Source organism: Myotis nattereri (genome assembly GCF_964212035.1).
Source record: "Myotis nattereri genome assembly, chromosome: 11".
NCBI lineage: Eukaryota > Metazoa > Chordata > Mammalia > Chiroptera > Vespertilionidae > Myotis > Myotis nattereri.
Window position 1 is genome coordinate 14630917 of NC_138086.1, and position 15870 is coordinate 14646786.

The window sequence follows — 15870 nt, forward strand, 5'->3', positions numbered from 1 at the left end:
ACAGCAGCAGCGACTTGGAACCTTGCACAGTGGGAAGCTTCCTCCAACAGAGTTACCTTTCAAAGGACAGGAAGAGATGGGAGCCACCGCAGCAGGCAACTGAAGAAAGCTCACAGTGAGAGAGCAGCTGACAATGTTGAAAATGAAACCCTTTGGATGCAGGACCAAAACACACATCCTTTGGAGCTGGTGCCATCAACCCACAGCCAAATTGCCCTGGCATTCACCGGGACCTAGATTTACATGATGGATTAACTCTATTCTGGTGGAAGACGAGCATACCTCCTCCAATACACTCTCAGAGCATAACCGGAAGGGACCTTGTTGAGAACAATAGATAAAAATCAATGGCATTTTCAGAGAATTGCTATGCTCACTATCTAAGTTTAGCATCATCTGAGAGATGCTAGGAGAGGTATGGAGAGATCCGGGATAATATGTCAGAGTCAAAGGACCAGCAGTCATATGCATCCAAATTGTTTGGCATTTAAGGACTGTGAAATCTGTCAAATGTGGGGGATTTGTATTTTGAAATTCTGGCCGGATACATATTGGTTAAGCGTGTGACAATGAAAAATAGGTAGGAACTGGGAAAGTGTCACGTCTCTCAGCTTCTCTGTTCATTTAAAATCATGTCGGTTAAAAATGATCCCTCTGGGTATAAAAAGTAAGATTAATTGAGTGTAGAACTAGGTTATTCTGGGCATCTCATCTAAGTATCTGCAGAGGAATTTAGACAAACTGAGGAGATGAGATGGTGCTGGGCCTGCGAGGAAAAGGAAGACTGGTGAAGAGAAAGAGCAGTATGTGTGTATTGCCCTTCACTCCCTCCCACATTTATTGTTTACCATCAAACCTCTCCCTGAAGGATTTACTTAAGCAATAACCAGGTATTGAGTTTCAACTATTTGCTCAGCAATGAACTTGGGTTTATAATGATGACATGATCCTTGACCTCCTGGGACTCATAGTTTAATGGGAGAAAATAGAACTGTAAAAACCCAATTGTACTCTATTAGGTGCAAGCAGCGTTGGAGGCTTAGAAGAGGGAGAATGTTACTTTTATTGGCTGGAGATAACATAGTCAAGAAGTTCTTCAAATAAGGACTGATGCTTGAGCTTTGTCCATGTAAATTAGTTCACCCAAAGGACTTACACAAAGGGGAATGTTCTACTAAGAATAGTATATGTAAACAGAAAGTTATCCGTTCCAATTGGAACACACAGGATGTGTGGGTGGGCCGTGGAGGACGGGGCGGCGGGGTCCTGAGGGGCTGTGTGTGCCGTGCTAAGGAGCCGGAGCTTTTTTCTGCAGGTGATGGAGAGACAATGAAGGCTTTCATGTGGGAGACTGACATGATCAGACTCGACGATATGTGAGACTGAAGGGGTAGCCCCAGGCAACAAAAACTAGGAACCAGATGCAAATTAAAATATTTCCGGTGGCCCCACAGCTGGGAAAGCCAGCCCTTCACAGTTTTGTTTTTGAATGTGTGCCTCACAATGATCAATGTACAATTGTTTTCATAACTATTTTAATGAAGAATAAAGTAAGTGTTAGAAATGTAAGCTCTGAAAAGCATCCTTTAAAAGTATTTTTTAAAAGAGGCTGAAGAGACTTTTACTGATAGTATTTATTTAGGTAAAAAAAACACATTTTTATTAGGATACTAGGTTGTAAATGTATGTCTCATGTATTATCTTTAAAGCCTCATTTGATCATATAATAGGCTTTTTTTAAAGCAAGAGAAAATATAGAAAACAGAAAAGAACTTGTTTTTGGAAAAGACACAAGCTAGGGGAACACAGTACACCCTACTGAAATCTAATATTGAGCTTGAAGCATAAATGTGAGAAGATGTACTAAAAGCATCTCATTAGCCTTTTCCTTGATTTTCCCCCTTTCTATAGACAAACCAAATCTTTTAATTTCTCCTAATTTCCACAGTAAAGGCCTTGGGTAGAGGTCTTTATGTTTGAAATTATGCTCTAGTTATATCTCACGTTATAGAAATTCATTTATCCTTCTAAAAGAAATAGAATATGCTTTCAGAATTATTTTACATCTTTGTGGAAACACCGTGATCATAGATAATCTATAAAATGGTGAGGTTTGGTCCTATTCAACTATTTCTAGAGGAATAAAATACCCAAAATAGATCCTAAATATTGATTGTATACAGGCAAAGGTAAGGAATCAGTACGGGTACTTTCCTGAAAATACTCTTAGCTTGTGAAAACCGAGAAGGATCCTGGTTTGTTTTTAAACTTTAATTTAGGTTTTTACGCCCCCTAGTGGCTATTTGGTTCTTCTGTGGCTGTAAAATAATGACGTTTTTACAGCCATCTCCTTTGTATGTTCAAACTGACTATATCGACAATATATGACATTGATGTACCCCCTAAATATTCAAACCACACAACTTTTGATAATTTAATGAAAGCTCTCAAAACTGTCAGGAAAATGCCTATGAAATCATAACTATCATAGAGTCCCCTGAATCCATCTGAATTTTATCCATGAATTCCTTAAGAGTCCATGGACCCTTGGCTAAGGCTACTAACTAAGCGGTGGGATCCTATAGCTACCCCTTTCATTTAGTCAATGCTAAGATTGCTAACGTTCTGAACAAATGAAAAAGGAAAAAATGTAATTTTAAATAGGAGCTCAGGATTTGGCTTAGATTTAAATAAAGAGAAAGAACATAAAATTCTTCAAAAAACTATATGTACAATACAATCCCCCCCAAAAATTGCAAGCCTTCAATACAGGTAAGATAGAATTTTGGTTGATCCTACAGGCAAGAGAGTCAGAGACAAAATCAAGGGAGTTTTTAGACAAACATTAATTTTAAAATGTCAAATAGGAATCTATGCTAGAAGTAAGACCAGGGCCCCTCCGGCAAACAAGTTCTGTACCACAAGCAGGTGTAATACAGCAACACTCCAAAAAAAAAAGGTCATTTGCTATTTGAAAACATTGCAGCCGCTATAAAAATTATCCATCAAACGATGATCTTTCTAGAATACCAAGTGGCTGGCAGGAAATCCATGAATAACATAGCTAGTGAGACCCTCAGGGGTAGAATTATTAATTGAGAAGTGATCCAGCTTATAGGTCAGAAGAAATTATTTCTCAGACCTCTGTGACTACCAGTCAGTTCCAGGAGAAAAAATTCCAACACAACATCGGTAATTACAATACACATACAAACACAATCAGCTAATAGCTTTCTTTCATCAGGATATTATTGTACATATTACTTTTATCCATTTTTTTTAAGGATACTGTCTTGGTCTGTTTGGGCTGCTGCTATAACAAAATACCACAGACTTGGTAGTTCATCAACAGCAGTTTATTAACAGTTCTGGAGGTGAGAGCCCCCTTCCTGGTTCATAGACTGCCTTTTTCGCTGTGTCCCGACATGGTGGAGGGGCTAGGGATCTGCAGGATCTTTTTATAAGAACACTAATCCCATTGATGAGAGCTCTGTTCTCATTACCTAATCGCCACCCAAAGGCCCCACCTCCTAATATCATCACGTTGAATATTAAGATTTCAACATATAAATGTGGGGGAGACACATTCAGACATATCATAGCAGATACCTATTTTTCAAACATACCCTCAAATACTGGTCCATGTCCCATATGGAGTTGTTGAGTGTTGCTTTTATTAAAAAAAGAGTAAACTAATGTAGTTGTTGAAATATATACGGTATTTGCTGAACCAGCACCTGCCCTATACAATGTACAAGATGCTCCTAGACTTCTGTGCAGCTGTGCAGGGTCTAGTCACTCTACTCCTTACACAACGGATTTTAAGACTTTGTCATTGTAAAAAGAAATAGGGGGAGTGAGAGATTGAGTTACAGCTTATTTTCAAATCAGCATTTCCTTCCTGCTATTGAAGATCTTGTCTATTTTCCTGATTGTTTATAAAATACATGCTTTTTGTTTTTTATATCATGCCTCTGGGACATAGTTTCACAGGTAGAAAGTCATGACTAAACTGGGGAGGTTTGCCTTATGTAACATTTCTACTCTATCAAATGAGCCTATATTTATACTCTTCAAAAAGAAGAGAAGAAAAATAGAGACTCTATGAATAGGACCAGGAAGCCAGTAATATTTTGTTTGAACTTTATGTAAGAAACTTCATGGAAATAGTTCTCCATTTGAGATCTAAAGACAACCATTCTCTAGAAATATGATTTCTGGAGAAATGACAAAAAGGGGAAACTTGACTGAATATTAATAGAACTTGATTTATAATGTACACATCTTTTAACCTATTTTGATATTACTTGATAAACTGGGAAGGGGAAGATGGATGGATGAATTGATAGTTAGATAAATTCATTCTACTTATTTGTCTGAATTAATCACATTTACCCATTTTTGTGGCACCAAGTGCATGCTAGAATTTAAGAATTTTACATGAAACTTTGGATAATATTTGAGATTAAAATAGTCAAAAACTAACAATTGAGTCTCTTCTGAAGAATTGGTCCTCCCCTCAATTTGATCTTTAACATATGGTGACAGATTGTCATTGTAGCCAAGTATTTGGGGGCAGTGTGTACAAATTTCGATTTAATGGTTTTATGTGAATGACACCACCATATTGTACCATTTAACTGATGTGAGGAGGAAAGGGAGCAGCAAACATGAGGTTTGACAGATCTTCAGGGTGCAAAAGGATCAGAAAAAGACTGGAGTTGCTTTAGATGGTGATCTAAGAGAAAGAGGGAAAAGGTATAAGAAGCAGAGGAAGGCAGAAGAAGTACGGGGAAGCTTCCCTTCAATAAGCGAAGTTCAAGCCTGCTCATTTTTATTGTGTACAACTTGTTGGCAGTTATTCTTTTATATTATGCTATTCTCTCTCCTTATTTGACCTTAGAAGACCCTATAGTCTTTGAATCCATTTTATTTAAGTATTTTTAAATGTGTCTATGAAAACAAACTATATATCTTATCTAATAAAGAAGGAATATGCAAATTGAGCATCAAGCCGTAATGGTCAGGATGGCTGCACGCACAGCGGAGGCTGAGTTCCCGTAAGGAGCCTTAATGAGCAATCAGCAGGGACCTGAGGCTGTGTGGCGCTGGGCCTGGGCAGAGAACCTGAGGTTGTGCCCCCCTGCCTGGTGGGGCTTGACAGGGGACCTCAGGCCACACCCCCTGCCCCAACACCGGGCTATGGGACCTGAGGCCATGCCCCTTGCCATGTGGTGCTTGATGGGGAACCTCAAGGCACACACCCCGCCCCAGACTGGGCTGGGGGACCTGAGGCTGTTACCCCTGCCTGGCATGGCTTGATGGGGGACCTCAAGGCACACTCCCTGGCCCAGGCCGGGGGACCTCAGGCCATGCCCGCCGCCCCGGCGCCAGGCTAGGTGACCTGATGCTGCGTCCGCCCCCACCTGGTGGGGCTTGACGGGAGTGAGGCTGGCTGGATCTGGATCTAGCCCAATGAGGGTGGGGCCTGCCGGGTCTGGGTCTCGCGTAATTTTGAGGCACACATGGGTGGGCAGGGACTTGACTCTGGTTCCTGTAGCGTGCCCCAGACACTGACAGGAGGAAGATTTTCATATACATTTTACTAATTTTCTTTCATCTCTGACACTTCTATTATAAAAGGCAAATAGCAATATTAAAATATTTCCTCTAATTAATTCCCTTTTAATGTGCACAAATTTCGTGCACTGGGTCACTAGTGCATATATATAATTTCAGTGTAACTCTTTGGCAAATGGGTTTTTGAAGACTAGAAACATAATATTAAAGTCTGATAAAAAAAAAAAAACCAGAAAGGACAGAATATATAATATTGCTGGGCTTAGCATAAATTTAAGAATAAGAAGTCAGGAAAAATGCAGTGTGTTTTCATATGGAAGAAAGAATAAAATACCAATCAGTACACAAGTTGCCTATGATACAAATAATCATTAAAAGATGACAGTATTATAGGCAATATTTAATTAAATGATCAGTTAGCTAAAATAAGTGTCACTTCTCATGATAAAGCTTTCTATTCTATGTCCTTCCTCCACTGAGTTTCAGAGATATGACACCTGAGGTATACAAGGCTATTTTGCTTCTTACTAAGAGTTTGAATACCAGTTAAACGGCCCCTGTTAAACAAAAGAAAACAGCTGGTTTTGCCAGAGAGATAGATATTCCCTGTCCCAAGCAGATTCTGTGCCCAATGACATCTTCATGGATAAAAATTACCTGCTTTCATTTCTCAAAGTCATTTCTAAAGACCTAACGACGAAGAGAGACAAAATGGATGCTGTAAGAACAGATGCAAATCACACCGTGTACTTCTCATTCTTCTCCAACACACTCAGAGGAGTAAAATATACCTTAAACACTACAAGTACTAACAGCAGCCCAATCTTAAAAAGGGGGGGAGAGCAGGCAGAAAACCCGAAAGGGTGGTGTATGCAGAACATGGGGATGTGTGGAAAGAGGCAGCGGGCGCTCCTTGGGAATCAGCCCAGGCTCAGGCTGTCATTACGAATAATCACAGCACAGCCTGGATGACCTTAAACACCCTGCCCATTCCCTTTGTGCCCTCTCACCATCATCCTCTGCTTTGGCCTCACAACTTAGAGACCATCCTAATCCGCTATAATGGGAGAAAGCTCTGGCTTTCTACCCAAGAGCAAAAGAGAGGATGTTCTAAGGAGCCATTTCTTCTCCCCTTTCCTTCCCACCATAATCATTGCCATACCGGCCAGGCATCACCAGCGCTCCTCTTGGATTTCTTGATTGTGAAGGAATTTTGGATTACAAAACAAACATGATAGAGGTAAATTAATAAATATAACTGCATTTGGTGCAGATTCGCTTAGCTTTATGCTATCAAACCTCCCTTAAGTATCTGTTACCTCTTTTTCCTTATGGAACCTGCTAGGATATGGATGTCCTGCCTTTCAGCAGGCTGGTTGATATCTTTACTTTCTACCATTTCATTCCAAAACAGACAAGATATTTCATCATACCCATTTCCCCCCCTCTGGATAACAGGTGCACTTTCTGCCTTGTTTATCTACATTATAGCTTCTGTTTACATTCAAGGAGGATCCGCAGTGATTTTTTTTTTTCTCTGCTGAATCCCAGGCACCTCATCAAACATTGCTTTCCCAGGGAAACCTGCTGTATCAGTTGACCCCGAATCCCGTTGACCAAGTCCCTCATAATCTATTTTCTCCCTTTTGTTAGCTGCAGCCCTTCTGGTGCATGAATCTCCACTCTCTACCCCGCCACCATCTGCTACCTGAACTTGCCAGCCTTCTATCTGCTTAATGTCTTACGATGTGCATGGCAGAACCCCCAAATTGGCGGGCTTGACTTCCTGGCACATTGCTGTGTTTTTCCACTTTTCTATTCAGGACCACTAATTGCTGAGATGTGGATGCATACCAAAATAAAAGCGATTCATTGTGTTCTAAATAAATAAAAAGTCTTACTGAGCTTTGGGTCCATACCATACGTGTAGGCTCTTAATTTTAATAAGTACAAGTATTCTGGCCTGGCTTACTCTATGACATAGTGATTCTAGAATACAAAAAAAGTAGTAAATAAATACTAATTTTAAAAAATCTCTTAGAGAAAGGCAGGAAAGATTATAAATGATAGATTCATTTAGCTATTTCAGTTTATTTTATTTTATGTACTTGCATGTTAAAAGGTTCATTTTAATTACATAGACTCAATGCTTGCCTTCTTTGGCCATAACAAATAGTTGAGTTTCATTTACTTTCCTTTTGAGAAACACTTTCTAAATCCTAATTGGCAGACGTTTAAATGAGGAAAAAAGGCTTTTGAAAAGCTGCTCAGTTTGTGTGCACGTGGGGGTATATGTGAGTTTTGATTTCTCCAGGGCCTACTGCATGATCAGTGCAAAGGGAATGATGTTTATAAAACAGGGCTGGGCACTCAACTTGACTTTGGCAAACATAGAAATTGGCTGCTGTGCACACGGCATTATATAAAAAAATTGATCTTCCAATTCTACTGACATATCGCTATAGCAAGAAAGTTTTCAAGTCTTTTTATCTCATCTTGCAAACCCTTTAGTTTTCACCATTTCCTCACTATAATAATCAGATTATGATTTCGCTCTCCCAGGGGACTACCAAAAGGTGCCATGTTTCATATGGACACAGCCTTCCAGTTCTCAGGTTAAGACTACTTTTTACAATAAACTAATATTATCATTGTAATGATATTATTACAACCTGTGGGCGTTTTAGGTCTGATGAATTCGCTCAACTACTGATCACCCATAAACACTGACAAGCATGAGTAACTGGGCCTTCGACCCAGAGGACCAAAGCCTGGCCTGGGGTCAACCGAAGGCAGTGCTGGTCAGCATGGCCTGCCATCGGTCTCCCCAGCCTTTCCTGGGCCGGTTCCTCGGAACTCCCATCTGCATACTAACACACCAAAGTGTTCCCACACAAACAACGGTGATGTCCCAGATCCCCCTTCAAGATACAATGTCTCCCCAAATACTCCTAAGACCCTTGGAGTCAGGATTCCAATACCTGAGCTCCTCTGAGCCCTGCTTCTAAGGACTAGACTCTCAGAGCCCCAGAGTGAGCAGGGGTAGTTTGGACTGTATGCTGAGCTGGGACGTCTGCAGTAACAAGAGCAGAGGCCGCCTTCTTGCCCCCCCCCCCCACCCCACCAGGAGGAATGAACTCCTAGAACAGTGATGGCGAACCTTTTGAGCTTGGCGTGTCAGCATTTTTAAAAACTCTAACTTAACTCTGGTTCTGTGTCACATATAGAAATTTTTTGATATTTTCAACCATAGTAAAACAAAGACTTATATTTTTTATATTATTTTATATATTTAAGTGCCATTTAACAAAGAAAAATCAACCAAAAAAATGAGTTCGCGTGTCACCTCTGACACACGTGTCATAGGTTCACCATCACCGTCCTAGAAGAACCGTGTATGAGTGAGGTAGGGAAAATGTATTCATTCAGCTAATATTTACTACGAGCCTGCTTTGTGCTAGTGAGACACAAATAGAACAGCCCCTGGTTATATTCTAATGTTGGCATGGCAGGTGGGGAGTCAGAAAATAAATACATTAAAAAATTAGAAAATATTATGTGTTAAATACCATGACGGTAATCAAATGGGAAAATGCCAGGAAGAAAATAAGACCACTGTGGATAAGGCGGCCGGAAAATAACTTCTCGAACGGAGAGACCTCTCAGGCCCAAACTGAGCTCTGATGATCTGGGGCCTGCATATGTGACAGAAAGCCAGATGGCCGGTGTGGCCGGAGGGCAGCGAGCTTGGCGGAGGGTGGTGTGCAATATAGGCAGGAACGAAACAACATAGATCCCTCAGAGAAAAAAGCGAGGCGTTCGGATTTATTTTCATTTCAAATCTACTAGAAGGTGACGCAAAGTAGCCACAGTCCAATCTCCATGTTTAAAACCATTCGTTCTGGCTGCTACGTTGGCATGAATTGTAAAGGGTTAAATGTGGAAAAGAAGCTATCTCCATGGCTCAGGCAATAGATGATGGCTTGGTTTACTGTGGGAAATAGAGGCTGAGGGAAGAGAACCAAACAGGACATAATTTGGTTTGGGCAGAGACAAGACCAGCTGAGAGATGAGGTGAGGGGACTGAGGATTGGATGGCTGTTTCCATTCTGATATAGGTAATCGGATGGTTTGCAGCTCCATGGAATTAGAGGTGATAGACTGTGTGGGAGGAGAAGATTTGAGGGGAGAGGGGAAGCTAGGGAAATGAATGTTCCTTTTTGGCTAATTTAAGTCTTAATTGGCTCTTAAACATCCAGAGGCAGGGATTTTCAGACCAGACCACTGAAAATATGAGCCTGATTTTCAAGATAGACATCAGGACTGTCCATGTAAATTAGAATATCATCAGCATATAGGTAGTAGTTTTAAGCCAGGAGACTGGATAAAATCACACCAAAAAAAATGGTTTATATGGAGAAGATAAGACTCAAGTTTGAGACCTAAATTAGCCCAAGATTTAGAAAACAGTTAAGGGGAAAGGAGTCAGAGAGAAGATAGAGAAACAGCCAATGCGGTAAAAGCACCATGAAGGGAATTTTCTGATACTGAAGCCAACAAAACGTGTTTCAAGGAGAGAGAATTCAACCAAACAAATACAAATGAGAGACTGAATAAGATTATTATGTTGAAATGGTCATTGGATTTCACAAATTGAAGGTTAATGGGACCTTGGAAAGTTTATTTTTAAGTGATTATACCTGATGAAAGGAATGGGCTGTACCATTTTTTCTATTTAAATTTTATAACCAACCCAATGCTGAAAAAAATTAAGTGAAAAAGTGTGTTATCTAGCCTATAAAATTTAGCATATAAATATTTATGATTAAATAAATGTAAATAAGTATGCCATATTATAGGAAGAACAAATTGAAGAACTATCATTAAATCACCTGGCTTAAAATGTTTTCCAAACAAAGAGATTTCTAAACGTTAGAATTAATTTCTAAAATGTTAAAAGATACCTTTTTTATATTCACATGTTTTTAATTTCTAAAACATGCTTACTAAAGTCTTAAGCCATGTATATTGTAGTCATGAATTAGAGATAGATTGCTCCAAAAAATCATTTGGCTTAAAGCAAAAAGATATTTTTATCAGGTGGAAATAACTTCCTGTGACTTAAAACTATATACATATATATTTTTTTCTCTCTAACCCAGGTATGGTGACATGGTGCCAAAAACCATAGCAGGGAAGATTTTTGGATCCATCTGCTCGTTGAGTGGGGTCTTGGTCATTGCTCTACCCGTTCCAGTGATTGTATCCAACTTCAGTAGGATCTACCACCAAAATCAACGCGCAGACAAAAGGAGGGCACAAAAGGTGTGTATTCAGCCCTGTGTAGCCATGATTTAGCATCGTCCGCCTCTCATAATGAGCTTTAAAAACCTTCACTGGCTCCTCACTGTTCCAGACTTGGTCGATAGCTGCCTCAGTCAGCACAGGCTGGCTCTGCTACAGCAAAAGGACCTTGATATCTCAGTGGCTTAACACAACAAGCAATATTTCTCAATCATGCTACAAGTCAATTACCGGTCCAGTGATGGAAACTCTATCTTGACAGTGTACTTCTGCAATCATTTATGCAGAAGTAATTTCTGAATCACGCACTGACTTTTAAAGCCTCCTCCTGGAAGTGGGCCAGGTCACTTCTATCTCTACTGCATTAGCCAAAGCAATTCAAATAGCCATGTGTAACTTCAAAGTGGACAGGGAAATTCAATCCCACTGTGCAACTAGAGGCAGACAGAAAGAAATCTGTAGTGAACAATACTGACAGTAGCAAAATCAAAGATAGATTCTTGGCAAATTTTATTAGAATCAGATTTCTAGATCTGATGCACCCAGTCTCTGTCCATCAGGGTTTAAGCTGGTGCCCGTAGACAAGGGCTGTTAAAGGGCACCAAAATGTGTCTTGGTTATTTTACAAAACTGACACAGGAGGAAGGAGAAATCTGATCACTTGTAGCTAAGTTCTATTCCTGGCCCAACTGTTTACTGTTTCTCTGGACTTCGCACCAGATAATTAATCCCTCTCAGAGTAAGCAGGGTGCATGCTCATCTGAAAAATGAGGAAAACAATGCCTACCTCACACTAAGGCTGAGGTAGGTATTGTTTATAGATTTATAAACATTTATATGCAAATGTTTATAAATATATATAAGCTTTTCATAATGTTAACAATTTAAACATTTACTAATGACTTACTATGTGCCAGATATTGGCTTAATGTTTTTCAAAAAATAATTCTTAAAATCTTACAAGTATAGGCATTAGTTACGAAAATAGTTTGTGGAATAAATTGAGAAATTCTGAGGTCACATACCTAATAAATTGGAGAACTGTCATTCAATTCAATGCAAGTCAATCTGGCTCCCACATTCATTAAACACAATGGTAGACTACCTCTCAGAAGAACTGACTAAATGTTAGTACACTTCCCTGACCCATTCTTTGTCAAAATAGTCACCTTCAGAGCCAGGGCCCTTTTTGCTTAGAAATAATTTTGGAAATTTTTTTTTGTAATTTTCTCAGAACTATAGTGCTAGATTTTCAGTATTCTTCACTTTTTTTAATAACCAAAAAACATGTATAACCATGACCAACCTGGGTACTGTGGTATAACCATACAATATCGTGAGAAATTTTTGTGCACCAGTTCATAATTGGATGTGTAGGTAATTCCAGAACAGGATTTTAAACATGCTTTTGAACAATGTCAGTCTGTTTGGTAAGTATAAAATCTCATAAAGTATTACTCTTTGGAAAGCTCAAGTTAATCAATGCAGTCACATAGCATATTGTTCAGAGAACTTGTTCATGTCCATTGTCAGAAATCCTCTTCCTCTACAACAGAATCACTCTTTAAGCTTGATAGTTCCTTGCTTTACAGAATTCTTCTCCCCCTTTCACAAGTATCTAACCTTTAACCAATTATTGTAGAGAATAATAATAAAAGTTGTTCAGTTACCATGAATATGTAGAACTGATAATCCAGTACACAGGGTGGGTTTTAAAAAAAAAGGCACCCTCTGTACAATTAGAGTCTCACACAGGGCACAATTTTGGCTACAGGAGATGGAGGGATTTCCATCAGGAACTATGCACCTCAGCCCGGGCTCTGGCCACACTTTAAAAGCTTTCTACTGGGCACACAGGGATAGTGTTTACAATAATAAAAATATTACAAAATCTTAGCTCCCCAGGACCCATCAATCTCCATTCTGGGAATTCCTTCTTTAATATAATAACTAACTATGAATATTTTTTTCATTGTCATAAAAAGCTACTTATATGAAAACTGTAGGAACTACAAATATGACTTTCAAATAAACCAATTTCAAAATACATGTACTTTTTTCAAAGCTGGATATCTGTATGTAACAAGCAAATCAACAAAGAAAAATCTTATAATATTTTAGAAGCCTTTTAGCCTATAGAAATTTAAAATGCAAAAATGTTTAAATGTGATGTAAATAAGTGCACCAAATTGAAAAGCATGTTTTATGAATGCTTTTCGCTATCTTTAAACTATCTTCTATATTCTCCGTGTCTGCCATAAAGCAATAAATTTTGCATATCATGACTACTAGAAAAATGGGCTATCGAAAGCCCAGTATGATAACCTGGTGTAAATAGTCTGTAATCAGTAAACCAAACATAGTTCTCTAAGAAAGAGCAGTGGATATGGAACTAAATAAGTTGTGAGGGGATACTTCCTGTTTTCCTTCCCAGGAAAAAAACAAACAGAATAAATAGTCACTAGGCTAAGATATTTTAGATTCTTCTGGAACTAGATGATTTACAAATACCATAGGTATGCAAAAATAGCCATCTAATTCAGCTAAGCAAGGAGTCCAGTCCATTCAATAAAGAATCAGTCGAGTGGAATAATAAATAATATTATAAAATGGTTTTTTAGACCAGATTTTGTGATGTTTGGTCCCATTGCCAACTCCAAACTCAAGAAAAAAACATGGAATGTACACAATATGCACTTGAAAACATCCCCATCATCACTCAGGAATAGTTTCTCTCTTCTAGGTTCTTCCCACTAGCAAGTACGCTTTTTGCTTTTACTACCTGTTCCCACCTTTTAAAGAGAATGCATCATTTACCCCATTTCTATCAGCCCTTGATACATTCTTAATGAAACACTGACATGTGAGTGAAAACAGGTATCAACTGTAACATGTCTCCCCTACCTTCATTGTTAACTATACTTTAATATATTTATTTATTCGCTCCATTATTCAATAAAAATTTATTGAATAGAATATATTAGCCAAAGTGAAGTGAAGTTGATACAATGACAGGTGGTAGGGTTGATATTTTGAAGCAAAGAGCTTATCCTGTTTTAAATTCAAATCACATCACTTAATCATCTGCATACTTACAAGGCTAACTGGTGAGTAATTGTCATGCATAATAGCAATTATAATTATAATTTAATAATGATAATAGCAACAACAACAATCCTCTCTAGAGTTTCTAGTATGCCCCAGGTTCTTTATACATGTTATTTATAATTTCACAATTAATTTGCAAAAGAAGTGTTATTATTTCTATTTTATAGATGACTTGCTCATGCTCACACACCTATTGATTAATTTCTAAAACAAGAATCTTCTGACATTATTAGAACTATGAATCTTTAGGGATTTTCCTATAGATAATTCTAAATACAGTGAGAAGCTTGGAATCAATGAGCCAATTGATGTACCGGCCATGTGCAATGTAAGTGAATTATTTTTACTTTTTACATGAAGATGTTGACTTTCACACACAAAAAAAATATGCTATCAATATTCAGTATGCCATTTATCACATTCTACTATGGTGGTTCTCAAACTTTAGATTCATTGGAATCCTACAAAGTGTTTGTTAAAATACAAATTGCTGGACTCTACCCACAATGCATCTGATTTAGTAGTTTTGGAGGACAGCCCGAAAATTCGCATTTCCAGCGAGTTCCCAGGTGATGCTGATACTGCTGATCTGGGGACCACACTTTGAGACCCATTGCCTACACATTCAGCAATGTCCAAATTAAATAAAAATATGTAATTTTCTAGAATATTTAAATGACAAGAAATAACTCTTTGCTGGAATATGAAAATGATCACTTTTAAATTTTCCACTGTTAATAAATATCCCTCGTCCTTACCTCAAATCTCTGCAGATAACCTAATTTTATTATTTTTTTTCTTATGTCTTGTTTTGTGCAGTTTAATAATCTATTATCAACACATGTTAGAATCTATAGATTATATACTTCTCAATATTCACTCTACATTTAATTCTTATCAAGTTACTTACCACTTTTCTTAATTCCCCATTCCATCCCAACACTACTTAATGTAGCCACCTGGTAAACTGATACTCAGGGTTCAAGACTTAATTCAACTATCACCCATTCTATGAGGATTTTTCTGAATGGTATGGACATCATTAGTTGCTTCTTCTCTTCTCCTACAATATATGCACACTCTGTTATCATGTATTACACCCTATTCTCCCTCTTCTCCATTGTACTGAGTGCACTGCCCAATATCAAATAGGTATTTAATATTTGTGTAATGACTGAAAGAATGAACAGAGAAGTCTTGTTTGCCTTGGCACGTCCTCCATTCCTACAGTAGGGTGGACATTACTAGGACCAATTAAAAATCATATTGGGAAGCACAATTTTGTCTCTGATAACTGCCTACATCCTGTTTCAGTTCTACCCTCTTCCTACAGCCAGTCTTTTTGTTGCTCTCTCATTCTACTGACCTTTCCTCTGAGCCTCCCAGTGTCCCTTCTACTGACCTAAATCCCAGCCCAGCCTTCCAACAAGCTTCAGAGTTGGGAACCTGCCCTTTCTCCCACTGACTTACTTCCTCTTTCTTTTGTTATTATTTGGCTTGTCTCCTTTCTAGGGGAGTGATTTTTCTTAACAAATGGGAAGATTCCAGTAAACTCCTTAAATTAAATTTTTAAAAGCTCATAAAGCTTAATATGCTATCTCCACATGAGGCATGTTACTAAACCTTAATATGTTATCTCCATATGAGGCATTTCACTAAACCTTAAATGAAAGCTAGAAGTATAAGTAAAATTTCCCGGATAAAAGTACAGGAAGTATGTGGTCTCTATTTGAGACCTAAGGAAGTGCCTCAGATTACAAGGGATAAAGCCTTCTCTATCTCACAAGGCTGCCTAGGATACCTTTGTATTTCAAAAAGTATTGAAAACACTTTGTGATTTGGTAAGAAGAGGGTCTAATATAATGTCTCTCAATGTAC

The 15870-nt window shown here is 38.4% G+C and overlaps 1 protein-coding gene across 1 annotated transcript in view; it reads left to right on the forward strand.

Annotated features, from left to right (window-relative positions):
- The window catches only part of KCND2 (potassium voltage-gated channel subfamily D member 2), a 521425-nt gene that overhangs the window by 490193 nt on the left and 15362 nt on the right, over positions 1-15870 (forward strand). Inside the window, exon 2 of the mRNA XM_081102070.1 lies at positions 10743-10905. Within this exon, the coding sequence (XP_080958196.1) occupies positions 10743-10905 (163 nt within the window). The remainder of the gene's footprint in view (positions 1-10742; positions 10906-15870) is intronic.